The 24,557-nt window shown below is 51.7% G+C and overlaps 1 protein-coding gene across 1 annotated transcript in view; it reads left to right on the top strand.

Moving 5' to 3' along the window:
* SCIN (scinderin) overlaps positions 1-24,557 on the top strand; it is a 47,599-nt gene that overhangs the window by 16,243 nt on the left and 6,799 nt on the right. The window contains exons 4-10 of the mRNA XM_043967094.1: positions 4,628-4,777; positions 14,823-14,915; positions 16,272-16,404; positions 18,768-18,856; positions 20,003-20,218; positions 21,491-21,612; positions 22,945-23,035. Of these exons, the coding sequence (XP_043823029.1) occupies positions 4,628-4,777; positions 14,823-14,915; positions 16,272-16,404; positions 18,768-18,856; positions 20,003-20,218; positions 21,491-21,612; positions 22,945-23,035 (894 nt within the window). The remainder of the gene's footprint in view (positions 1-4,627; positions 4,778-14,822; positions 14,916-16,271; positions 16,405-18,767; positions 18,857-20,002; positions 20,219-21,490; positions 21,613-22,944; positions 23,036-24,557) is intronic.

Here is a 24,557-nt window from a genome sequence, read left to right on the forward strand (position 1 = left end):
TTTTTCGGTCTTGCTTGATCACCTTCTGAAAGCCATTGGGCCACATGAAAACATAGATCAAAGGGCAAACAAATGCACTCAGAATGAAAATGTAAGAAAAACAATCTCCCCAGATGCAGGGAGGGCAGCTGTGGCCTTACATTTAAAAAGGAATCACTTATTTGTCCTGGGAAAGGGGTAAGTAGGAAGGCCTTGGGGCTGGGATGAGTCAGCCTCACATGGGTGCCCAGTGGGTCCAGCTGGGCCTCAGGCCCCCAGGATTGAGCTTCCTTCTAAAATGGGCCCTTTCTGCTTCCTGTTTTATACCCGAGCATGGCCTTGGTTTGCTGGAGTATTAGACTGAATCACTCTGACCACATAGTTTAAAAATAACAATAAAAACAAAAACTGAACTTCCAGTCAAATGCCACAATCCCATTTCCCAGGCCCCTGGGGAGGGGAGGGCCTTGCAGCTCTCAGGCTGTTGGTTCTCGTTTCCCGATGGACTAAACGAATCTCCAGTAATTGAGAATTTTGCTTGTCCTTTCTACCCCCTCCTTTTCCACCCCACCCTTTTCCTCTGTATGATGAGGCAGAATATATAGTTATACACATGTGTGTACATGTATGATCTCACACACACACAAAAATAAACATGTGCGTGTGTTTGTATTTGTGGTCTCCGTGAGTAAGCCCTTGGTTGGGGCCGCAGCCTTGGGACCAACTGGAGAGAATTCAACGGCCTTGGAAGAAGTCCTACAGCGCCACCTCCTAAGGGGGGGTCTCCCGGATTTCTCACCCTTTTTCTCCCCCATTAGCAGTCTTTCCGTTTTGAAGGGACGCGCCTGCCTCCGATTTACCTGCTGACAAATACTGGCCCCCCGCGACGTCACTCCCTTCTCACACGGGCCCCCAACAGCGATGGGCCAGACAAACTGCTCCCCTACTCCCAGGAGAATGTGAGTTTCTCCAGGGAAGAGGAAGTGTGCTTTTGTCTGCCATCCAGCACAGTGACTGGCATACAGTCGGCACTCAATCAATGCTTCTTGGATTCAATTTAGAACTAGTGCTTTCAAGTTTTCAGAACATTTTACAAATGTTATCTCGTTTTATTCTCACAACAGCCAGGGAGGCAGATAAGGAACCTGAGGCTGGGGAATTCGCCTAGGGTCACACAGCTAGGAAATATCTGAGGGGACATTTGAACTCGTGGCTTCCTGACTCTGTATCTGGGGCTCTTTCTACTGCTCCACAGCTGTTTTTTTTTTTTTTTTGTGGGGCAATGGGGGTTAAGTGACTTGCCCAGGGTCACACAGCTAGTAAGTGTCAAGCGTCTGAGGCTGGATTTGAACTCAGGTCCTCCTGAACCCAGGGCCGGTGCTTTATCCACTGCGCCACCTAGCTGCCCCCTCCACAGCTGCTTTAATGCTAGCTGTGATTTAAAGGACTTTTAGCCAGAAAAGATGAGGTTTGGGGTTGGGTTCCTCAGTCCTCAGAAGGGTGAGGCTGTACATTGTCACCACCAGCCCCGATGCCACCTTGGATAGTTTCCTCTCCCTGACTCGGACTGCGGACGAATCCTTGGTGCCATCGCAGGGAAAGACTTCTGTGTGCTCCTTGCAGCCCACTGGGGCCAGCCCTCCTCCACCTCTGCTGGGCTGAACAGCTGATAATTTACGGGAAAGACTGGGGTTGTTGTTGTTGCAACTTTGAAAAAACCCTCCCTTCACAGCATGAAACACAGAGCGACTTTGTCTGGATGCTTCTCAGGAAGTGGTCTTACTCCAGACCTCAGTGAATTGAGTAAATGTCTGGGGTGGCCCCTTTTATTAATAGGTCCATATGTGCTTATGGTCCTGCACTGTAGAGCCTTGTTAGTCAGGAGCAGCCTAAGGCAGCTCACAACATACACACATTCATACTCACTCATGTAGGGACCAGTTTTTAATTGGGGAGTGCTAGCTAAGCGGATCACTGCAATGTTAGGGCAAGGAAGGAGACCGGCAGCCTCCCTCAAAACAGAGCAGGATTTATTTAACAAGAACGAACTTAAAAAAACACAAACAGGATCAGTAGGATTAAGGGAAAGGAAATAAAATGGGGAAAGGGAAATAATACAACCTGAATAACACCACCGCCCAGGAATCAGCTGAGAACACACAGCAGCGTCCTGTTACCTTCGAGCTTCAAGCTAGAATGGCGAAAAACTGCCCTTCTTCCCAGCAAGCCCCAGGCTAACCACACACAGCCCCAAGCCAATTGGCTGGCCACTCTGACAGTCACATGACTGCCCTCACTGGGCTTCCAGTCATTATAATTTCGCCAGGTCCATGTAGGCGTCAACAGGTGCCAGCGCCATGGCGACAGCTACAACCAGTGGGTGGAGCACCCTGCCATGTGTGGAGGCGTTGGCCTGAGCCCCAGGCCAGTGCACGTGCCTGGGTTTTTAAAATTCTAGCCAAAAGATGGAGTCATAAAAACCTCAAATAACAATTAATTCTTTACACACACACTCTCTCTCTCTCTCTCTCTCTCTCTCTCTGTCACACACACACACACACACACACACACACACACACACACACACACACAGAGTTTAGCTTGACCCTTGGGTGCCTTTGTGAGCCTCTCCCTCCAAGGACCACACCCCCTCTGCCTTCTCACCCGAGGGCACTCTCTTCTTAGTCTTCCCATAAATCCTTAGGGAGGGCACCCTTTCCTCCTCTCCTCCCCTTGACAACATATGCCTCCCAGAGGGAATTAGCCCATTTCCTGGAAATCTGAATCAGATGTAAACTGAACTGAATTCTCCAAGAGTGTGGGCTCTCACCTTTCTTTGCCCTTGTCAAACCTCAGTTTCTCCAGCAGGGGTGTGAGCAGGATTTGTTGGCCCTTCACAAGGACAAACTCTGGCCGTGGGCTTCTGACACCTGCCCGGGATAGAGGCCACCTAAGGTGCCTCCGTGAGGCACTGTTGTATGTGGCAGAGGAACCAGAGAGGCCTGGAGGGCCGAGCTCATGCCTCGCTCCCAGGCCCCACTGCAGAATTCCTGGTCATTTGGTTTTTGTGTATTTATCCCCACAGAGTGTCGAGGGTAGGGTTATAATTAGTTATTAAAGCTTGTCCTTTAAACTGGGTAGAGTTGGGTCGGGTGGGGCAGGAACGCCTTTATAAAATGTCAACAACAGCAGAGAGGAGTTCGCTTCAAATGAACAGGGTGTTATTTCTCTCTCCCACGGCCCTTCCCCGACCAAGACCAACTGAAAGGGAACATTCAGATAGACGTGGAGATATATTTAGGGACTTTCTCTGGCCGCTTGTTCACTTGGCCTTTAAGAGATCCTACTTTAAAGAACTCTACAAACCCAGCTCACTCCATAAAGGGCCTGGCCTCCTTGGGGTTAATGGTGAGAGTTGGGCAGAGTCAGGCCAGCTCCGTGATGGGGTGGGGGTGGGGAGGCTCTGTGGTACACAATAAGAAGGAGGCTGTTTGAACATCTTTGGCTCCATTTGTCATTGTTTCTGGACAAGTGAAGGTATTTGTTCCATGTTTGTGCACGTGTGCGTGCACACACACACACACACACACACACACACATTGAGGTGCTGACCCACTTTGTGTTGTTGGGGTCCTTGTGATCTGACCATGGCCTTCTCCTTACCTTCCAAGAGAATTCTTTCTTGGCTGATGATGCAAAGCAAGGGGGTGGCATGGGGGGCAGAAGCTCTTTTCCTTAGAAACTCATTTCTAAAGACCCATGAAAAAGATGCTCTCTGTCCCCAGCTTCCAGGAGCACCCTCTTCTTCTTGTTTTGAACGTGCAACCTGTGGGCCTAACTGGGAAATGTTTAACAAAGCAAATATAATAATGTTAGCCTGTGGTTTCCACGTCAAGGACGTGCACCCACAGAAAAATCATTCTGCACAGTTCAGTGGCCCTGGTTTCTATTTGACTTTGACACCACTGGGGCACACCTCTAGGAGAATTAGCTGTGTGATCTTAGGCTAATCTCCCTACCCTTCTGGGCCTCAGCTAATTAGCTGGAAAGGGGGACAGGTAGACCCCCAGATCTCTCAGGCCCCTGACAACTCTAAGTTTGTATAAAGTGTTAACACATCAGAGGTCTGGTCTTGTTTGGGGTCCTATCTTGACCTTCTAATTTCCAAAGCCATAGTTGTTTCATTTTGCTGAATACCCCCTCCCAGTAACCCTGGGCACTGCTGAGAACATGGAGGGTTATGAAGAAAAAGTGCCTGTGTCCTTACTGAGCCTAACAGCCCCAGAGTCACAGTGGGAGCAGAGCTATGGGGCTTGTGTCCAGGGTGCTGACCCTATCTTGGCAGGCATGGAGCTTAGTTGTCCAAGGACTCCTGGTATGGAGCCTGGCTTGTCTACTTCTTGGCTGCCTTGAATGAGTCCCTTCCCCAGCCGGGCCTCCATTCCCTCTCTGCAGAATGAGGGGGTTGCACTCGGGGGTCTCGGATGTCCCTCCAGCCCTAGAGGAGTGATGTGGTTGGCCTCACAGTAGTTTAGTCTTTGAAAATCAGAGTGAGCCCATTAGGTCCCCAGACCTCTGTGTGTCTTCTATGCCCAGACACCAGCTGAGTCCTCTGGCCAAGTTCAAAGTCTCTGTCTTGGTTTCTTAGGAAATCTACCAGTGGTGCGGCTCGTCCTGTAACAAGTATGAGCGCCTGAAGGCCAACCAAGTGGCCATTGACATCCGAGACTCTGAGAGGAATGGAAGATCCCAACTGATTGTCGTGGAAGATGGGAATGAGCCCCCAGAGCTCCTCAAGGTAGGCACATGTGATGGGTGAGTGGGGCCTCATCATGTTCCCAGGGCAGGAGCTCCCTCCATGTAGGGAGAAAAGACCCCTGGGGGGTCCAGTTAACAATGCTGGGCCCTGCTCTCCCCCCCCCCCAGCCTGATGGTCCCAGGCAAAGGCATGGAGTTGGGCCAGCCTTAGAGAACCAGTCTCCCCTGAGTCCTGGAGGGCCCCTCTCTGGGCCCGAGGTCTTCATGAAACAAGAGCTTGGGATTAGATGATCCTCAAGCCCCAAACTTGGGATCCTGCCATTCATCCCTGCTCTGTGAGCCCTGCCCTGCCCCAAGGGTTGGACGTGGGCATTACTGACCTGCTCCCAAGTCTCCTGGGCTCCCATTGCCTGAGTCTTGCCTGGCCACTGAAAACCCCACACGATCTGCTCCACTTCTCCTTTCCAGACCTCTGATCAGTCTCCAGTGATGGGAGCTGGGACCCCTCACTTGATCCCCCACCTCATTAAACTTCCTCTCCCCCAAGTCCAGTGCTTTGACACAGATCTCGGACCCTGTGAGAGAGAGGGAGGAGGGGGATGGCACTTGGTCCCTCCAGCCCAGGCTAAGGTTCTGAGCTCTTGCCTGAACTGTCCCTGTCATGGGCATCTTCTTTGTCTCCGATGCAGCTTCAAGCCAGCTGTGACTCAGTCTTGGCCTCCCTTCCAGCATTCTCTCTATGACCTTCCTGCTTGCTCAGTCTTTTTCCCTCTTTACTGAAAACACTGCCTTTGAAAGGTGGCACATGAATTATTTAGAAACATGTTCCGAGGGTCCATTGTTCCTTTTGTTATGTGAAAAGCAAATCATGAAAGTGAAGAGAAAGGAAATGGGGCTCGGCTCTATGGACTTAAAACCCACTCACTGCCACCAAAGAGGGGCTCAGGGCCTCCTGACCTTGGGGGAGGGCTGCTTGGGCTACTTCTCTTGGGGGTTTCTCTGGAAAAAAAATAATTTTAGAAACTTTACCAAAAAACTATTTCTTGAAAATGCTGTGTTGGAAACGAGAAAGAGGAAGCAGTTGGCCCAATGGCCCCATGCAATCACGAGGAAGGCCAGGCTGTACTTTTCCACACGGGAAGGACTTGTTCCTGAGGTCATTCGGTGGGTTGGTCAAGCCCAGAGCCATTGGCTGAGCAGACACCTCAGGGAGAGTGGGGAGCAGATCCTAGCTCTGAGCATGTTGTAAGACAGCTGGAGGGGTAGGGTGTCCTCCTGGACTCTGGAATATCCTGCCCCCTCCTCTGTAGCACTCTAATTTTGGAAAGCCCTTTATATGCATTATTTCATTTGACTCTCCCAACAGCCCTGGGAGTAGGTGCTATTATTATCCCCATTTTACAGATGAAGAAACTGAGGCAGGTGACATTAGCCAGGGCCATCGGGCTAGTCGATGACTGAGTGGGTCTAGATCACATTTCCTGGTACCAGTCCATCAGTTTTCTTGAGTAGTCAGTCCTCTTACACTTCTGGGTGTGCCTTTCCCCACCTCCTGTCCATTGCTTACTCTGGGTCATGCCTTTCTGTTTCTTCACACCCACCCTGACTCCCCGCTGCCCTGGACTCTGGAGTCTTTGGAGCTCATGGTGTTTCATGAATGTGAGCCTGTCGTAGCTACAACATAGACTACAGGTATTGTAAAGGTGTGAGAATGGCTCCATTGAGACTTAGCGGAGCAATAACCATTGTCATAGTCACTGCATATGGAGTTGGCAGAGCTTCCTAGGGACCCCTCCTCCATGGAGGCCTCCTGGCCTCTTCTCCCGGTCCACATCCATGTCTCCAGAATTCCTCCTCCTCAGTGAGAGGACGGTGCATGAAGCCCTTTGGAAACCTTGAGGAGTCTGGGCTGCCATTCCTACGTCATTCCCTGGAGGAGGAATCCGGGGGCAGAGAAGATCACGTTGCCTTTTCGTATTTCTGAGGCTGTTACAGGGAAGACGGCTAGACTTGTCTGTTTGGCCACAGAGGGCTGAACTAGGAACAGTGGGCGGCAGGAAATTGGCCAAGATGTCAGGAAACCCTAAAGACGAGAGCTGTCCAAGGTGGAGGGATGCCCTCAGAGGCAGGGACGGAGCTTTCCCTTCGGGTAGGCTCCAAGCAAAGGCTGGTGGGTCTCTTGCATCTATTGGGTGGCGTCTGAGGCGCTGCAGTCTGGGAGATGCTGGGTTCAGTGAGCACACCTGGCTCTGAGGACGCCACCCAGAGAATGGAGCCCACATCAGCCCTGTGAAAGCTGAGTTCTAATCACTCACCTTTCTGCAGACGTGGACTGAGCATCAGCCCTGTTCCAAGCGTGGGGCTGGGGGTTGGGGACCAGGCTGGGATGAACGATGACTCACCCTCCCATGGTCCTGGCATTTCATCGTTACCCACAAAGCAGTTCAGCAATGGGAGCTGCCACTTATGATGACTATGCCCGGGGTGGGGGGGCGGCTTTTGAATAAGGAGGATGGCATGTCAAGGAAGGAGTCTTTGGCCTGGGTCCAGTCCCAGCTGAGGTGCCTACCAGCTCCATGACCAGAGTGGCTCACTGTCTCATCTGTAAAGTGAGGGATGAGGACTTGTGAGAGGAAAGGGCTCTGTTTACCTCCAAGTGCCACAGGGGTGTGAATTCTTGTGAATCTGCCATTGGTGAGAAGCAAGGATGGGGAGGAGGCTGCCTTCCTCCGTGGCTGTGGGTGGTCTTTTTCAAAATTAGAATGGGAAAGCTGGTGGTCCTGGCTCCCCACTAACCACACGGGTCTTTGGAGGCTGCTGCCAGGTAACCCGGACCTTGTCTAAGTCTCCCTTCCTGTCTTCAGTCAAAGAGCAGCAGTAATGTCCATATGGAAACAATCTGAGCATAACTAAAGAGGCCAGACCTCATCTCTGCAGCTCCTGCCCCTGGTCATTAGCTGTGATTAGACATTGAGAGTCTGGTGGGGAACCTGATAAAAGGTCTGTGGTCTCTAAAGATTCAAAGGAAGCCACATCAGTGCCCCCCAGCCCACCCCAATGGCCTCTTGTTCTCATTTCCTGGGATCCTCCCAACTGAGCTTCTGTTTGTCATCCTAAGTCCCCTGATGAAATTGAACCTAAACTACCCAGACCCACCCATGGCCCCAAAGGTTGATGCATGGATCCTGCTGGGGAGGAATGGGAGGACTTCACTGGTGCTCCCCTAGTCCCTGGCACCAGTTCCACCAGGGCCAATGGGGGCGGTACCTACTCAGTGGATTCTCTGGGGAGTGTGCCTCCCCAGGAGCACAGTGCAGTAGATGCACAAGATGTGTTTGTGGGATGAACAAGCTGGATTCATTCCTCTCAGTGGTCCAGGCAAGGCTGTGCCCAAGTTCCCTAGGGCAAGGTGGCAGGGGCCATTTTTAGACCTTCTTCCTGAATGCCAGGGCCACATGGTCCTAGCTCAGATGCTTGCGTGGTTGGAAGGAGGCAGCCAGGCTGGGACCTGAAGGTGCACTGATACTTGGCATGTAGTAGTTGAGGATAAACAGCTACTGACTTTGAATGCTGTACAGATGCTGGCTTGTGCGAACTTGGTGCAAATATTAATGTGTGCTTACCCGTGCCAGGCATGGCACTAAGCATTGGGGATGTCCAGATGAGGGCAGAATAACCCCTGCCCTCCGGGAGTTTATATTCTAATGAGCAGATCACTTGTAGAAAGAGAGGTAGATACACAATGGATTGTTTATTAATCTAGATGTCAGAGGCATGATGGGGAGAGCCCTGAATCTGGAGCTCAATCGGGGTCAAATCCTGCTTCTGCCACTTGCTTCCTGGGTGGCCCTGAATATGTCTTTCCTGTCTAGCCCTTCACTTCTTCATCTGTAAAATGATAGGGGTCCCTTTCTCCTCTGCAAGGTTCTGATACTCAAGAATGTGGGCAGCCCAAGGCTGTCACCCATCCAGAGCCTCTAAAGAACCCCCCCCACACACACACTCTGTATGTCAGACTGGGGGGGCGCCGCTCTCTTCTGTGGCCCCAGGCTCCTTGGCCCCAAGGTTCCCGTAACTTCTTCTTTACTAACCATATCCCTGTGATGTGCAGACAAGGCCAGAACAGCTCCTTGGTCACTGCCACCACCTTGTGAACATCAGTTGTCCTTAAGGGAAGTCACAGGGCTATCAGCAGCCCTAGTTTTTCTTAAACACCAAGAGATACCCGCCTCTTCTTCCTCGCACAAGACTCTGGGCATCTGTGATGTCAGAGGGAGCTGAGCATGTGGGCTTTTTAATAGACCCGTTTGGACTGTGAGGGAAAGAGGCAAGGAAATTATGTCTGGGGCAGGACTGAGATGAAATACCTCAGTAGTCGATGTTCCTGGGGTGGGGGTGGGGGTCTCCTCTTGCCACATACAAGCACATACTTACCTGGTGTGAAGGAGAACGGTCCAATGGAAGGAATGGCCTTGAGGAAGCGAGAGGCTAGGAGAGGAATCTGAGTGTGGGCAGGGCCCTTAGACTGCCCAGTGTGTCCCCTCCCCAATGAGAGCCTCCTCCTTCACTCCCCCCCGGGGGGGGGGTACTTCACCCCCCACCCCTGTCTGATGGGGGATGTGGAATCCCCCAGAGAAAAGAGGCCCTGCAGCCCTGAACATGAGCATTGGGCAGATGGAGAGAGGGAGCGTGGGGTGGGGGAGGGGGGGGCAGGCAGCAGGGCATGACCAATGAGGAACTTTAAATGGAATGAGCCTGACTGGAGGGAAATGTGTGATCAAGGAAGAGGGTGAGCTGGTCCCGGGGCAGGTGAGCACACCTTGGTAGCCCCTGGGACATCAGGAGAAAGTTAGGAAGGTCCCCAGAACATCAGGCAGACAGACCTAGGATGTGGTGTGGCTGGGGTTTTCTAGACCAGCCGGGCTGGAGTCGTTCATCATCTTCATCCTGAGAGGAAGCGATCAGAGATGTGCTGAAGTGCTCGCCTGTTCTTCTGTGTACATGGGGATCTCCTCCACAGCCTCCCCCAGCAAAATGGAAGCTTTTGGAGGGGAGGATTATTCTTTTTTTGTCTTTGTACCATCACCCCCTGGCCCGCTGCCTTCTCAAAATAGGTTCTTGAAGCTTTGCTGAATTGAATTGGTGGGCAATTTTTCATGTCATATTGGGCAGTTTGGGCTCAGCCAGCCTGGACAGGAGAGGCCTCTCTCTCCCCCTTCTTAGGATCCAGAGTCAAGAACCACAAGGAGCCCCAGAGGCCTCCAGCCCATCCCTCTTATTGGCAGATCAGGAAAATGTGCAAAGTTGTGCAAGATTTGATCTGAACCCAGGTCCCCGAGACTCCAGAGCCAGGCTCTGCCCACCATAGCGCGCTGACCATCCAAAGAGGCAGGCTTGTGACCTAGAGGGAGATGAGCTCATCCCTGAAGGCCAGGTTCAAGCCCACACAGCAGCTGGAGGGGCTGAAATATTTTAGATAAGCTATTGATTAGCCAAGCAGCAGCCTCTTTCATCTGTGTTTTATTAGGGGAATTTGGCCCTCTCAAACAGAGGGACTCCTGGATGTTGACCCAAAGGGAGGGGGATTTTGTAGGAGCATTTGCCCTGCAGGGATGACAGGAGGGGGAGGTCAGACATTGAGAGCACTGATGGACAACTCCCAGCAGAAGTGTTTGCCACCGCTGCCACTTGGTGCCACAAAGATAGTAATAGCTAATATTTAGACAGTGATTACTATGTGCCAGACACCGTACTAATGCCTCACCATTGTTTTGTCACTTGATTCTCACAACAGCCTTAGGAGATGCTAATATGATCCCCATTCTACAGTTGAAGAAACTGAAGCAAAAAGAGGCTAAGGGAAAAAAAAAAAAGACGTTAAGGGACTTACCCAGGGTCACACAGCTAACAAGCATCTGAGGCTAGATTTGAGCTCAGATCTTCCTGACACCAGGCCTGGGGCTATCCACAAGCCCAGGGGGTCAGGAACAGAATCACACCAAGTCGTGCTGTCTCTGCTGCCAAGGGCACTGTTCCAACCCTCTGCCACTCTGGCTGCTTCTGAACAATCAGAGCTCTAGCTCTGTAAGCCTCCTGAGGGAGCACTCCAATTTGTCTGCCCCCTGATTCCTTCCCTCCTTCAGCTTTAAAGCCAGCAGCCCTTAATCCTGGTGCCTCTGCCTGGGTGGGCACCAGGTCTGAGAGATAAATGCCTTCTTCCCAAAGGGACCCAGCCCTAATAGCATTCCCTGGTGTTTGCTAGCTCTAGAAACTGCAATGAGGTCAAGTGATGTCTGGAAGTGAGCTGGCCCGACAGACCGATAGCTGGTGAAGTGGATGGAGCCCTGGGCTTGGAGTCAGGAGGACTTGAGATGCTTCCTAGCTCTCTGACCCTAGACAAGTCACTTAACCTCTCTCTGACTCAGTTCTTCATCTGTGAAATGGGGATACTAATAATACCCACCTCCCAGGGTTGTTTTGAGGAGCAAAGGAGGTAACATGTGAAGCCTTTGCCATCCTTCCAGCCCTATACAGTTGGAAGGTGCAATTATACAGCCCACAAAGGGAAATGGAGTCTTTGTTGGGTTGCATCTGCCATGTTGTGACAATATGTCATGACAATATGGTGTGACAATATGTCAGGTTTTTTTTTTTAATAAAGAAAGACATTAGGGTCTAGTCCTATATTATATTCGTGTTTTCATTGTTCAGAAAAAGCAGAATACCTTCCATTAAAAAGAATTTATTTCTTTTAAAAGCATTTATTAAGCACCCACTATATACCAGGCACAGTGTGGAGTAGCACAGATACACAGACAATAGATCCCCAGGCCAAAAGGAACTTGTTCCCCCTTGGAGGACTTGGGTGGGCAGGGCCACAACCATGATCCAGTTCCCCATCCCCCCCATGGTGAAGGGACTCTGAAAAGGCCTCATGTAGGAAGAAGCCTTTGGGCAGTCTTGAAGGGAGTGGGGTCCCAAGGGGCAGCGGGGTCAGGAGGTATTTCTTCAGCTTCCTTTTTACCCAAGCATCTGCCTCATCCATCCTTCCATCTGTTTATTCATCCTTTCTGTAAGTGTTGATGAAAGCTCCTTAGTGTGTGATAACACTGGGGACAGGGAGGCAAACCCTCACGTGGTTTACTGTCTAGCGCTTCCATTGGCTCATCCCCCACCCTGACCCAACCTTTCTAGTTCTGGAAGCTCATGAGCATGGCTCTTTCTGAGGAACCAAAGGCCAGCCCCGGGTGTCTTCCGCCAGTGCCTCAGCCTGGGGAGGTAGAGCCCTGACAGATAAGAAGTGTTTGAGGTGACACCAGCCACCCTGCTGTGGGCAGCTGCCTGCAGTGCAGGGATCTAGAGGTCAGTGGGTTGTGTGCCACCACACCCCAGTTCAACCAGAGACTGGTGACCTTCCTGATAAGGTCTTTTATCACCATCAGCAAAGTGCCCTGAATTGGTGGCCTTTGGCAAACACTCCCGGGAACCAGCTGGAGGCTGCTGCTGCCAGGGGTGGGGCCCGCTGTACCCTGGCCGGCGGGGGGGGGGGGGGGCGGGGGAGGGTGGCGACTGAGGGAGAGGTGAAGGATTTCACTCCCCAGACAAGCAGCTAACACCTGCTACGGATTGATCCATCGTGGTGCCATCAGCCCACACCCAGCTCAGCAGCCGGAGTCCGAATCGGCCCCTGCAGGGAGGTGGGGCCTGTCTGGTTCAGCCCTTATGGAAACGTGATTACCGGCCGGTCAGTCACCTCCCTCCCCCAAAGAGGTAGAGCCTGTCCCATGTAGGAGAGTTCGGATTCTCAGAAAGCCTGGACTTACCCAAGTCTATGCTGCCTCTTCCAAAGTGCTTCTGTCTCCTCTGATTCTGCCAGGCCACTCTGTCCTACACCCTGGTCCGCTCGGCAGGTCCATCCTCTATGACAGAGCAGTAGGGGCTCTTTGTGGCATCCCTGGCCACAACCGGTCACCAGGGCAGACCATGGGGCCCAAAGGGCCCTAGCAAAAGGGCGTGGGGTCTGGTTCACAACTCCTACCCTCCCCCAAAGAACCTCAGTGACCCCGCCTCACCCTCACCTCCCCTTAAGATGAACACCACTGTCCTTCCCTACAACCACTCATCACTTGGTGAGTGTATTGTCTAGAAACCGAGGCTATGGGCTTTCACCATGCCCTAACAGAATGAGAAAGGGTGGCCGTGGGCCAGCCAGCCCGTGGAGGCTTTCTATGTGGCATCCACAGTCTAGATGGCAGTGATGGGCACAAATGCAGCAATCCTAACAAACATTGCTTGGGCGTAAGCTGCTGGTCGGGCACTGTGCGGAGCACTGTTGATACCAAGCAATCTGTGCCCTCAAGGACCTTACAATCTAATAGCTGGTACCCACACAGGGATGTGGTGGCTAAGTCTGGAGACTGAAGAATGGCTGTTTGGGCCCACGACCCAGATTGTGGTTCTGGGCAAAGCCCTCAGGAGCGGCTCCAGGAAGAGGAAGGGCCACAGAGCCTGCTTCTCCCACTTAGCAGCCATGTGACTGACTTTGGCCCCAGATGGCAGTGATGGTCCCTGGGGGGCCTGTATGGCAGGACTCTGTGAAGCTCCAAGAAGACCATGAGTGTGGGTGGACACCAACCATCCAGTGTTCTGGAAACATCCACCGGGGTCAGGACAGAGCATTGGTGGGCACCCCCATACCAGGCTGGCCATGCTAGCAGGCAACATGAGAACATCCAAGTGAGGAAGAAGCATCCAGGAGGAGGATGGACTGGCTCTGTCTCAGGGCCTCGGTTTCCCCCTTGGTAAAAGGAGGGGCTTGTCCTCTAGAGTCCCTTTCAGCTCAGGGCTGGAATCCCATAAGGATTCTGGAGTCTGGGGAGGAGCTGGGGACTCAGCCTGGGTGGGGCCCCCAGACAGCCCTTATCTTTCCTGAGAACTGTTTGCCTTCCTGGGCTTCTGTGGGCCTGCCCTCTGATCAAATATTTGTGATGCCTTGGGTAGCAGATTCCTTGCCCATGTCCCACATCCTGCATCAGCACCTGGTCCTCTGTCATTTGTCTCTTCCATTTGCCTGTATCCTCCATCACTGTAGACCTGGGCTCCAGTGGACTCTAGACGCCAGGAGGACCACAGGACTGTTGTAAGCGATCGGTGAATCTGAGAGTGAGCATTCGATGCTGTGTCCTCCCCTACATGTAGCCAAAGTCAGGGGTGACATGTGCTGTCCATGTGTCTGCTAGTATATAAGAAGACCCAGAGCTGGCCCCTGTGACAGGGGGAAGGGGCCATGGGGCTCCTTGAGGCAGGGCAGCTCAGTGGTGTGTGTCATGGCTTTGGAGGAGGAGGGTCTATATATTAGCCATGTGACCACTGTACCTGTAGCTCAGCCCTGGAAAGAACAGGAAAGGACCATGGGGGAGGCACCCCAGCCCCAGCCCCAGTGCCCGGCCCTCCATCCTGCTGCCTCCAGCATCCCAGGACAAAGACAAGGGTTCCACACCCCTGTGAACTAAAGGGGAGAGGAGAAGGCTGGCCCCCAACTCCTGCTGTCCATGGTCTGGCAGGTTCTTAGGGCAATGAACTCATCTATTATATGTATAGTAGACTGTGAGTCACCCACATTGGTGTGTGTGGGGGGCTTTCCCTAGCTTGGATCCAGACCAATCATCTGCCCACGTATATACATATGCATATATGCATAATAAATATTCATAACACACGCAAGATATTAACTCCAACAGTAACAGGGCTTCCCTGCCGGCTGCCCGCTCCCCTTCCACATTTCTTTTCTGTGACTTTATTGGGGTTTTGTGGTGGGTCCACATGGGCCTGGGGACTGGAATCCAGGTCGCCATGTTCTGATCTAATAGGTCTTGAGGGTAGAGGTTTCTACACCCTTTAGGGTCTCTTCTTTCTCCCAACCTTGAGCTCTAGAAACAATGCTGACACAATAAATATGGCCCAAGAAGGACTGCCTATTGGGTTAAATGCAAGCTGGGTCCCTGGCAATGGATGAAGAGTTGCATCCCTTGGACCTTGATCTCCCCAAAGCCTGGCCTCACTTTCTTCTATTCCTCCCCCTGAAGGTTTTAGGGCAGAAGCCGGAGCTGAGGGATGGAGACGTAGATGATGACACTGTAGCGGACGTCACCAACAGGAAAATGGCCAAACTGTACATGGTGAGTACCAGGATTGGGGTCTTTGATCTCCAGGCCTTGATGGTGACCCTCGAGCCATGGGGGGCTGGATGCGGTCTGGGCTGGGACCTCGGCTCTGGGCCAAGGCTGCCCTTGCATCATCCTTGTTGTCTCTGACACTCATCCAGAACTTCAGGGTTTGCAAAGTGCTTTATCCTGGAGGACTGGGGGACAAGGGATGAACAAGAATCTGCCCCCCATCTTGGGCTGAGGGGCTTTCTCTTGGGAAGACTGAAGTAGGCTCTCCCCTCCCTCCCCCCACCCCAGTCCAAGGCCTGAGGCTCCCTTCATTCAAGAGCAAAAAACAAATGCTACCCAGAAACCAAGGTAGGAAAATGCAATTCTAGTTCCAAGGCTCCCTCTTTTGGAAGCATGCAGTAGTGCAGCAACATGTGATTTTTTTTTTTTCACTTAGGACACAGAGAAGTCTATCCATTATTCATTCATTCATTCACTTATTCATTCATTTGTTTATTATTTTTTATGAGGCAATTGGGGTTAAGTGACTTGCCCAGGGTCACACAGCTAGGGTTAAGTGTCTGAGGCCGGATTTGAGCTCAGGTACTCCTGAATTCAGGGCCGGTGCTCTATCCACTGCGCCACCTAGTTGCTCCCACAGAGAAGTCTAAATGGGGTGCCTAGGCTTGAGATAGCAGAGGTCCATTTCCAGGGGACCTCAAGCAAACCTTCCTTTCACCTTCAGCTTTGTGACATTGTCAAAATAAATGAAAAAAGTCATTTCTTGGCCTTAAAGATGTTGTTAAGAGAGAGTTTTGTGGTTGAGCTGTGCTGCATCGGCGTTTATTGTTTGTGCTGTGTGCTGAGTATTTGGCTTTCCCATTGTCGAGGGACTGGGCTGCTAGCAGGACCCTGAACCCCATGTGCCTTGGCTGGTCTTTAGGACAGCACCCACAGTCCTCCCTGGTCCGACCTCAGCTTACAGTTTGGGAAACACGTTGGAAAGGAAATAGTGCTAGTGAGATGTTCTCTCTAAATCTGTAATTAGTTAATCATCATAAATTTGAAAACACACCTTCTCTTCCAGGAGGTGTAGTGCACAGAGGTCTGGACCTGGAGTCAGGAAGATCTGGCTTCAAATCCTACCTCAGATACTTCTTGGCTGTATGACCCTGGGCAAGTCCCTTAACTCTGGGTCTCGCTCATCTCTAAAATGCAGGGGTGGGTTTGCTGACACTAAGGTTACTTGGGCTCCAGTCCTAGCAATGAGCCCCCCCAAACACCACTGCTGATCTTCAGGCTTTAGGCACAAGCCGACTGGCATAGGGGCACGTACAGAGAGGTCCCAGGCTCTCACAGGGCGCCCTTGTCTTGGGGTAGGTTTCTGATGCTACGGGGGCCATGAAAGTGTCGGTGGTCGCAGAAGAAAACCCGTTTTCGATGGGAATGCTGCTGTCGGAGGAGTGTTTTATCTTGGACAACGAGGGTGCAAAGCAGATTTTTGTGTGGAAAGGTAAGAAGCGTCCTTGGGGCTGACGGGGCTGGTTTGGGCAGCTGAGCCCTCTGGACATCAGAAAATTGTTCCCTTTGATGGAAGGTTCTCACCCTCCTCAGGAAGGACCCAACACACATCGGACATCAGTCACTGCCCTGCTCAGAAGCTTTCAGGGGCTCCCTCTTGCCTCCAAGGCAAATGCTCACTTCTCCAGGGGACGTCCAGCATCCTTACCTGGCCTTCCCAGGCTTGTGGTGCATTGCTGCCCTTCGAACTCATTGAGCCTCACCTAAGGCAAACTGCCCGCATGGTTCTAAGTGACATTGCTTCTCCCTCCTCTGGGGCTTTGCCTGGGCCATACCCCATGCCTGGAAGTCCTTCCTCCCTCACCTCTTTCTTTTAAACTTTCTAGATTTATTCAAAGCAAGCTCATTGCTCATCTCCTATAGGAAGTCCCTCCTGGTCCCCATAGCTAGGAGTCTTCTCTCTTCCCCATGTTGTTATGAATGTGCTCATCCACTTGGGTAGTGAAGTGGATGCAGGTCTGGACTTGGCGTTCAGAAAACCTGAGTTTGAATCCTGCCACGGATACCAGCTGTGTGACTGCAGACTGGTCACCTCACCTGGCAGAGCCAATGCCCTCATAGTACCAACCTATCACACAGAATTGTGGTGAGGGTCAGATGAGATGATTGTAAAGTCTATGGAAGAGCTAGGTCTTCTATTGTGTCCTGCCCCAGACCCCAGAACCCTGAGCTCTAAAGGCGCGAGGGGCTGCAGAGACCGTCTTATCCAGACTTCTCACTCTGCGGAGGAGGAAACTCAAGCTCCAGAACAGCAAATACTGTGTCCATGATCACACATGGAGTAAATACATGGAGCAGTGCTGAGGACAGGCTTGTCTTTCCTTCCCTCCCTCCTTCCTTCCCTCTTTCCTTCCCTCCTTCCTTCCCTCTTTCCTTCCTTCCTTCCTTCCTTCCTTCCTTCCTTCCTTCCTTCCTTCCTTCCTTCCTTCCTTCCTTCCTTCCTTCCCTCCCTCCTTCCTTCCCTCTTTCCTTCCCTCCTTCCTTCCCTCCTTCCTTCCTTCCTTCCTTCCTTCCTTCCTTCCTTCCTTCCTTCCTTCCTTCCTTCCCTCCCTCCTTCCCTCCCTCCTTCCTTCCCTCTTTCCTTCCCTCCTTCCTTCCTTCCTTCCCTCCCTCCCTTCCTTCCCTCTTTCCTTCCTTCCTTCCTTCCTTCCTTCCTTCCTTCCTTCCTTCCTTCCTTCCTTCCTTCCTTCCTTCCTTCCTTCCTTCCTTCCTTCCTTCCTTCCTTCCTTCCTTCCTTCCTTCTTCCCTCCCTCCCTTCTTCCTGCCTTCCGTCTTTCCTCCCTCCTTCTCTTCCCTATTCCCTTCCTAATTAATTCCCTTCCCTTCTTCCCTCTTCATTTCTTTCTCTCTCTCCCTCCCTATCAACTTTCTACCTTCTGATTACAAACACCAGACAGTCACACTCAAGGATGTCCTCTTTGAGAACAAGGGACAAATGACAACCAACATTCTGTGAAAAAGAGCTGTTCCCCCAGGGACCCAACTAGGAAGCTCCAGTTGCTCAAGGCAGCCTCCCCTCTCCTCCCCTCCCCTTCTTCCCCTCCCTCCTCTTCCACTGATCCCCCTTGTTTAATACCATACTTTGCATGTAGTGGCTCCCCAACACATGCTTGTGAATCCCTGGTTTCTCCGAGGAAACAAGGGGAGAAGTAAAATATGAAAAGAATCTTTTGAAAGCCCAACTTTGATCTGAGATCAGCAGCGTCTGTTTGCTCTGGACCTGACGCCCTTAGATCGGTGTGAGGGAAAAATCCATCCTTTTCTCAATAATTCTCAGGAACTCAGCAGCGAAGTGACAAAGGCTTTATTTTCTTCTCATGAGAAGGAGGCACCCTAGTGTGCAGCTAGTGGGTGCCCAGAAAGGGGGCTCCAAGGCCCTGTTTTATACCCTAGTCCCTAACGTGAATGGACCCTCCCCTTTTTCTTCACTGCTGGGGTTACAATCTACAAGCAAAAACTAGCTAATCTGAACACAGTATTCCCACCCCTCTTCCTTGTATGGGCATAACTCAGGAGTGGACCTTATACTTCCTTATATGGACACAACTCTGGAGCGGACCTTATTGAAACCAGGGCTCCTAGAACCATGTGACCTTGCTAACCTGAGGGGGAGGAGGGGATCTGAGACCTTTGTCCTATAAACAGGTCAAGGGGAGTATGACTGACTGTTATATCCACATTGAGAGGAGACAACTACCCAATCTCACAGTCGTGGGCAGGCCGGGGACGCTTCCATTCGCCGATCATGTGACCGGCCTGGATCTTGGCCCATTGCTGGCGTCTCTTATGTTTTAGGCAGAGATGCCAACCCGGAGGAGAGGAAGGCGGCCATGAAGACGGCAGAGGAGTTCCTGCAGGAAATGAGCTACCCCCTCAACACCCAAGTAGGTGCAAAAAGAACAGGAGCAGACACTGGCCAGGAGGGGGTGCCCCAGGCCCCTCTGCAAAGCTCCAGGGTTCGCCCCCTCCCTCTAACCCAGCCCCAGCCAACGAGCCTTTGGGAAGAGCTTGCTGATTTCCAGGATCTGGGTCCCTGGTCTGGACACCCAGACAAAGTCCTGCCCTCAGGGAGCTTCCGCTCGCAAGCCCGAGCACTCTCACGGAGGGAGGAGGGAAGAGGGAGGAGGGAAGAGGGAGGAGCTCCCCCTCCAGAGAGGGGGACACACAGCCCATGTGATGGCGGCTGTGACCTCTCCTCTCCTGGGTCTTCTCTGCTATCAACAAAGAGCCGATGAGGCCATTTCCTTATTCTCTGAGGATGCATGTGTGCGTGTATCCATGTGCACACGTCTGCACACCATGAGTGCTCTGCTGCTGTATATGCACATATGTGTGTGCACACCATGCATGCTCTGCTGCAGTATGTGCACATGCACATGTGCTCTGCTGCTATATGTGCATATGCGTGTGTATACCACATATGCTCTGCTGCTGTGTGCACATGCACACATCTGCACACCATGTATGCTCTGCTGCTGTATGTTCACACCCATGCATGCTCTACTGCTGTGTGTGCACATGTACATGTCTGCACACCACACGTGATCTGCTGCTGTGCATGCACATGCATACGTGCTCTGCACACACATGCAGCACCAGTTTTGGTCAATCTGAAGTCCCTCATCACTGAGTTGGCTGCTAGGCCATGGAGGTCTGTCTTCTGGGGGAGAGTGCATGATCTGCATCAGTGGAGGGAGCCAGCCCACAGGGACGGCCACCACCACCACCAAGTCGTGCCTAACCACGTCACTCTCCTGCTCCCTTTCGGCAGCCCCCTTCCCCTCTGGGATTCCATACTGACTCCTCACCCACAAAAGTTGCCGTGAGCAACCTCAGAGTGAGCATCAGAGAACTTGAGGCTGGACAGTCTTGCCCTCCCAACAATTGTCCTTCTGTTAGGGTTAGGGATTACAGAGTATTAGCCCAGATCACTCAGTTGGATCCAGTCCAGCACCGCCATTGAACAGCACCCTCGGCCTTGAGGCTGGAATAGGGCCTTCTCCTCATTCTTTGTATTTCACTTATTTCAGATTCAAGTTCTCCCGGAGGGAGGGGAAACCCCAGTCTTCAAGCAGTTTTTTAAGGACTGGAAAGACAAGGACCAAAGTGATGGCTTTGGAAAAGTGTATGTCACTGAGAGAGTGGCCAGGGTCCAGCAGATTCCATTTGATGCCCAAAGGTTACACGAATGTCCCCAGATGGCAGCCCAACACAACATGGTGGATGATGGCTCTGGGTCTGTGGAGGTAGGATTCATGGGGGGACTGAGAGGCAAGAGCACTGGTCAGTGCTAGGGCTGGGGCTTCCAGGCCTTGACTTGGCCACTGACCAGCAAAGGGGAATGAAGCCAATTTCCCAAGCTGTGTGCTGACGGGCTGGACATCACACACACACACACACACACACACACAGATTAGACACTTTTGTTTTCAATTTTGAGCCAAGACTTTATTGTTTTAGGGATATTTCAAAATAGGAACTCCTTCCATAGATGCTGATTGGCAATTCTTTTGTAACTTACTAGTTTTGAGAGTTTCCTGGGATCCTGAGAGATTTCAGTGACTTACCCAGGGTCATGCAGCTAGTATTTGTCAGGCAGGATTTGAACTTGGGTCTGAAAGGGGCTGAAAATCCCAGCCAAGTGCTCTTAGTAAAGGGTTTGGAAGCTTTTGGAGTCATCCCAAAGGACCCATGTGTCAGCTTCATCTGGACTAGATCCTGCCACCCTGACCTAGTTTTCAGTACATGGGTGGGTCCTTGGGCATCTGGAAAGGCAGTGTGGGCTCCCTGAAAAGCAGTTGGGTCAGACTAGTCACATGCCCTCTTCTGTCCAACTCCAGGACATGCCACAGATAAGTGTACAGGTAGACACCTGGCCACAGAGAAGGGTGGCCAGCACCTAAATAAAACATGTGGACTAAGGAGGAGAGAGAGGTCAGCCCAGACCAAGGGTTGTTTTCTTTCCCAGTGGGATTTGGAATTCTCTATCCAGATGCCAGTGCATCCTGTTCCTTGGCCTGTTGGCTCTGTTTGAAGGTGAAAGGCGGAGTTTGGGGATTGGTCAGCAGGGAAACTCACCAAAAGCTTCTTGGGCACAATAGGATTCATTAAAGGGGGGACACTTTCACATTCACACTCATGCTCACACTCACACTCATGCTCATACTCACACTCACTCGTATTCTCACACTCTCACAAACACACTCTCACTCACACTCACACGTACTCTCACTCACACTCATATGTACTCTCACACTCACACACTTTCACTCACACTCACACTCTCACTCACACATTCTCACACTTTCACTCTCACTCACACACTCTCACACTCACACTCTCACTCACACATTCTCACACTTTCACTCTCACTCACACACTCTCACACTCACACTCGCACTCTCACTCACACACTCTCACACTTTCACTCTCACACTCACACTCGCACTCTCTTATACTCTCCTACGCACATTGCCCAATTTTCAGAGTCAGTATTTTTCCTCCTCTCCCAACCCCAGATCTGGAGAGTGGAGAGTAATGGCAGAGTCCCAGTGGACCCAAAGACTTATGGAGAGTTCTATGGGGGAGACTGCTACATCATACTGTACACCTACTCCAAAGGACAGATCATCTATACCTGGTAAGTCTCCATCGTCCCTGTGGTCCCAAGCCTGAGGGGCTTCCACATCCTCTCTGTTCATCGTGCTCCCTAAGCCAGAAGCGTCCTCCTAGGACACCGCTGTGATTTGGGAGGTGGCTGGTGGTGTGTTGGTCAGGAAGACCTGAGTTTGAATGCTGACTCAGACACTTACTAGCTGTGTGGCCCTGGGCAAGTCATTTCACCTTTGTTTGCCTTCTTTTCATCATCTGTAAAGTTGTAATAATAATGGATAATAATAATAATAATAATGATAATCCCAGGGTAGGGATCAAGAGGTAATATTCATCAAGCACTTTGTAAACTAAAGTGCTGCATACTTGGTGGCTATTAGGGTTAAGGGATTTACCCAAGGCCATGCAAACAAAAGTGACAGAGGTACCGCCTGGGGAGACCAGGGCCAAAGCACCAGGACCTTTGGGACTCTTAGTGCAGCTGCCCCTCTGTACAGTCTTGGGGCTCCCAGGGCGAATCCCCGGGCATCTGTCTTGTATCTAGCTCCTCCCTGACCTGAGTTCGTATGTCTGCACCTGAAAATGTCAGGACAGGATTAGCTGGAGGGCTCCCAGCCACTTCCTTCCTCTTCACTGTTTTCTGGGGCAGGGAGTGAGGCAGGCAAGGGAAGATGCCTTGAGCCAGTAATGGGGAAAAGGGTCCTACTTTATGCCAAGTCCCTTTGAAATAGATTGGAACACAATGATCCCCAAACTCTCTGATGTGGGCACACAATCCATCTGGTGCCAGTTACAAGGTTAGACTCTTGAGTCTCTTTCATTTTTGACTCACCATCAGAAGAGGCCATTGTAGCTGAGTGGGGAGAGGACCCGGGTTCAAATCCTACCTCTGATACATGCTAGCTGTGTGACCCTGGGCCAGTCACTGAAATCCCAGAAAACTCTCAAAGAAAGTAAGTTACACACGAATTACACATGAATAGAACAGCATCTATGGAAGGGGTTCCTATTTTGGAACCTCCCCAAAAACAATAAAATCTTAGCTCAAGACTGAAAATAAAAGTGATGTGTGAGTGTGTGTGTGTGTAACAAATCACAGGATTCCAGGCCTTGGGAATTTGAAAGAACCTTGGGAATCATGTAGATATCATTGGAAGTGGCCTCTAAAGCCCTTCATTCTACTGCCTTCCCTCTGTCGATCACCTCCAATTTACTCCACCTGTAGCTTGTTTGTACATGCTCAAAGCTCAGGCTCTGACTGGAAACAGCTGCAGGAGAACCCAATTAGAACCCACCTGGAAACCGACAGGGAAACACCTGGAATACTCAGCTCAGGCACTGCCTTTTTCTCTTCCTGCAGGCAAGGCGCTCATGCCACCCGAGATGAGCTGACCACCTCTGCTTTCTTGACCGTTCAGCTGGACCGCTCCTTGGGAGGGATGCCTGTGCAGGTCAGTGCCCCCCACACACACACACACAAAGCCCCCTCAGGGTCTGTCACACAGAGCTTCTTGCCTTCCAATGGTGCCTTCACCAGGAATTGTTTCCTACAGCTTTAAGAACTCTTTTTTTCTGAACGAAACCTAAGTTGTCCTGATTTTCCTCCATATTTCTCTCCTCACATCCTGGAAAATGGAAAATAAACTTCTTGGAGAAGCATTGCCTCCATCTCATACCTGAACAATCCCTTCCTCCCTCCTTCCTTCCCTCCAAATGGTCAAGAACTTTCCTTACTCCCAGGGTAGAGGACACTTGAGTTCCTGGGAAACAGCCAAGATTTATTCTATGGGCCTCTGCCTGCCTAAAGATTTTCTTTGAAACTTATGCATGTTAACATCAGTCACTCCATAAACATTTATCAAGGCCTGACTTACTATGGGCACTAGGGACACAGACCAAAATGCCCATACCTGCCCTCAGGGTCTATGGACCATGCCGCTGGTAGGTGCTGAGGGGCTGGGGCTGGCACAGTGACAGACCGGCACAAATAAAAGCCTTACACTGAGCTCCAGAGCGCTTCTAGTTTGTAAAGCCAGAACTTGTCCCTTTTGAAAAAGGTGTTGTCAGGAGTCAAACCTATCTTGGGTGTGGTTTTCATTGGAACCACTAGATGGCGCCCCAGGCTGCCATGTTGCATGGAGGAAGCCAGCCTTGCCGGAGGATTCCTGGTAAAGGATGGTTGGTGGAGTGTCTCAGAGGCCTCTCGAAGGCCTTCATGGATGTAGAAGCCAGTCTCCGAGGCTCAGCTCTCAGGCACCTCCTACCAGAGGCCTGCCATTATTTCCCGAGCTTCCTCTCCAAATGGCCTTGGGTTCCTTTGCATTGCAGAGGCAGCACCCCAGGGCAGAGCCAGGGAGGGCTGGGAGCTGGCCTCCAACACACCTGAAGGCTTGGCCTGTGCTGGTCCCTTGGTGGCCTCCCCCCACCTCTCTCAGGATCAGTTTCCCAGTGGCTGATGGCCAGCAGGGACTCTGGACCCTGGACATCACATGCCTGGTTTGTGCCCATGCGCCATGCCCATGTTGGCCTGTCTCTGAACTTGAGGCATGCACTTCTCAACACAAGGCAACCCACGGGGCCAGGACCCTGATCTGTATCCCAGGCCCAGACCCAAGATCGAGCTTAAGAAAGCCTTGTGGGGTGTAGCACTGTTTGACTTTGAGACTGATGAGCTAACAGACAGGTGGGCTCCCTCCCTGTGTGATGCTGCTGCTGGTCCCAGGCTGCATCCCTGGGAGACACCCAGTGCTGGCTGTGACCCTGATCCGTGCTCCTTTGGTCTCCCCCTGCCCCCTTCAAAGCTGGTCTCTCAGTCTTCCTGCTGGGTGGAGGTGGGTGGGGGCACCAAGATGGGGGTAAGGGGTGGGGAAGAGCCTACAAAGCCGAGAAGTAAAGATTCAGCTCAACTAAGGTTAGTTATAGAAGATGCATGTCACATGTGTCTGGGTGTGTAAGACTTGGTACGATAGACAT

The sequence above is a fragment of the Dromiciops gliroides genome, chromosome 5, assembly GCF_019393635.1.
Source record: "Dromiciops gliroides isolate mDroGli1 chromosome 5, mDroGli1.pri, whole genome shotgun sequence".
Taxonomy (NCBI): Eukaryota; Metazoa; Chordata; class Mammalia; order Microbiotheria; family Microbiotheriidae; genus Dromiciops; species Dromiciops gliroides.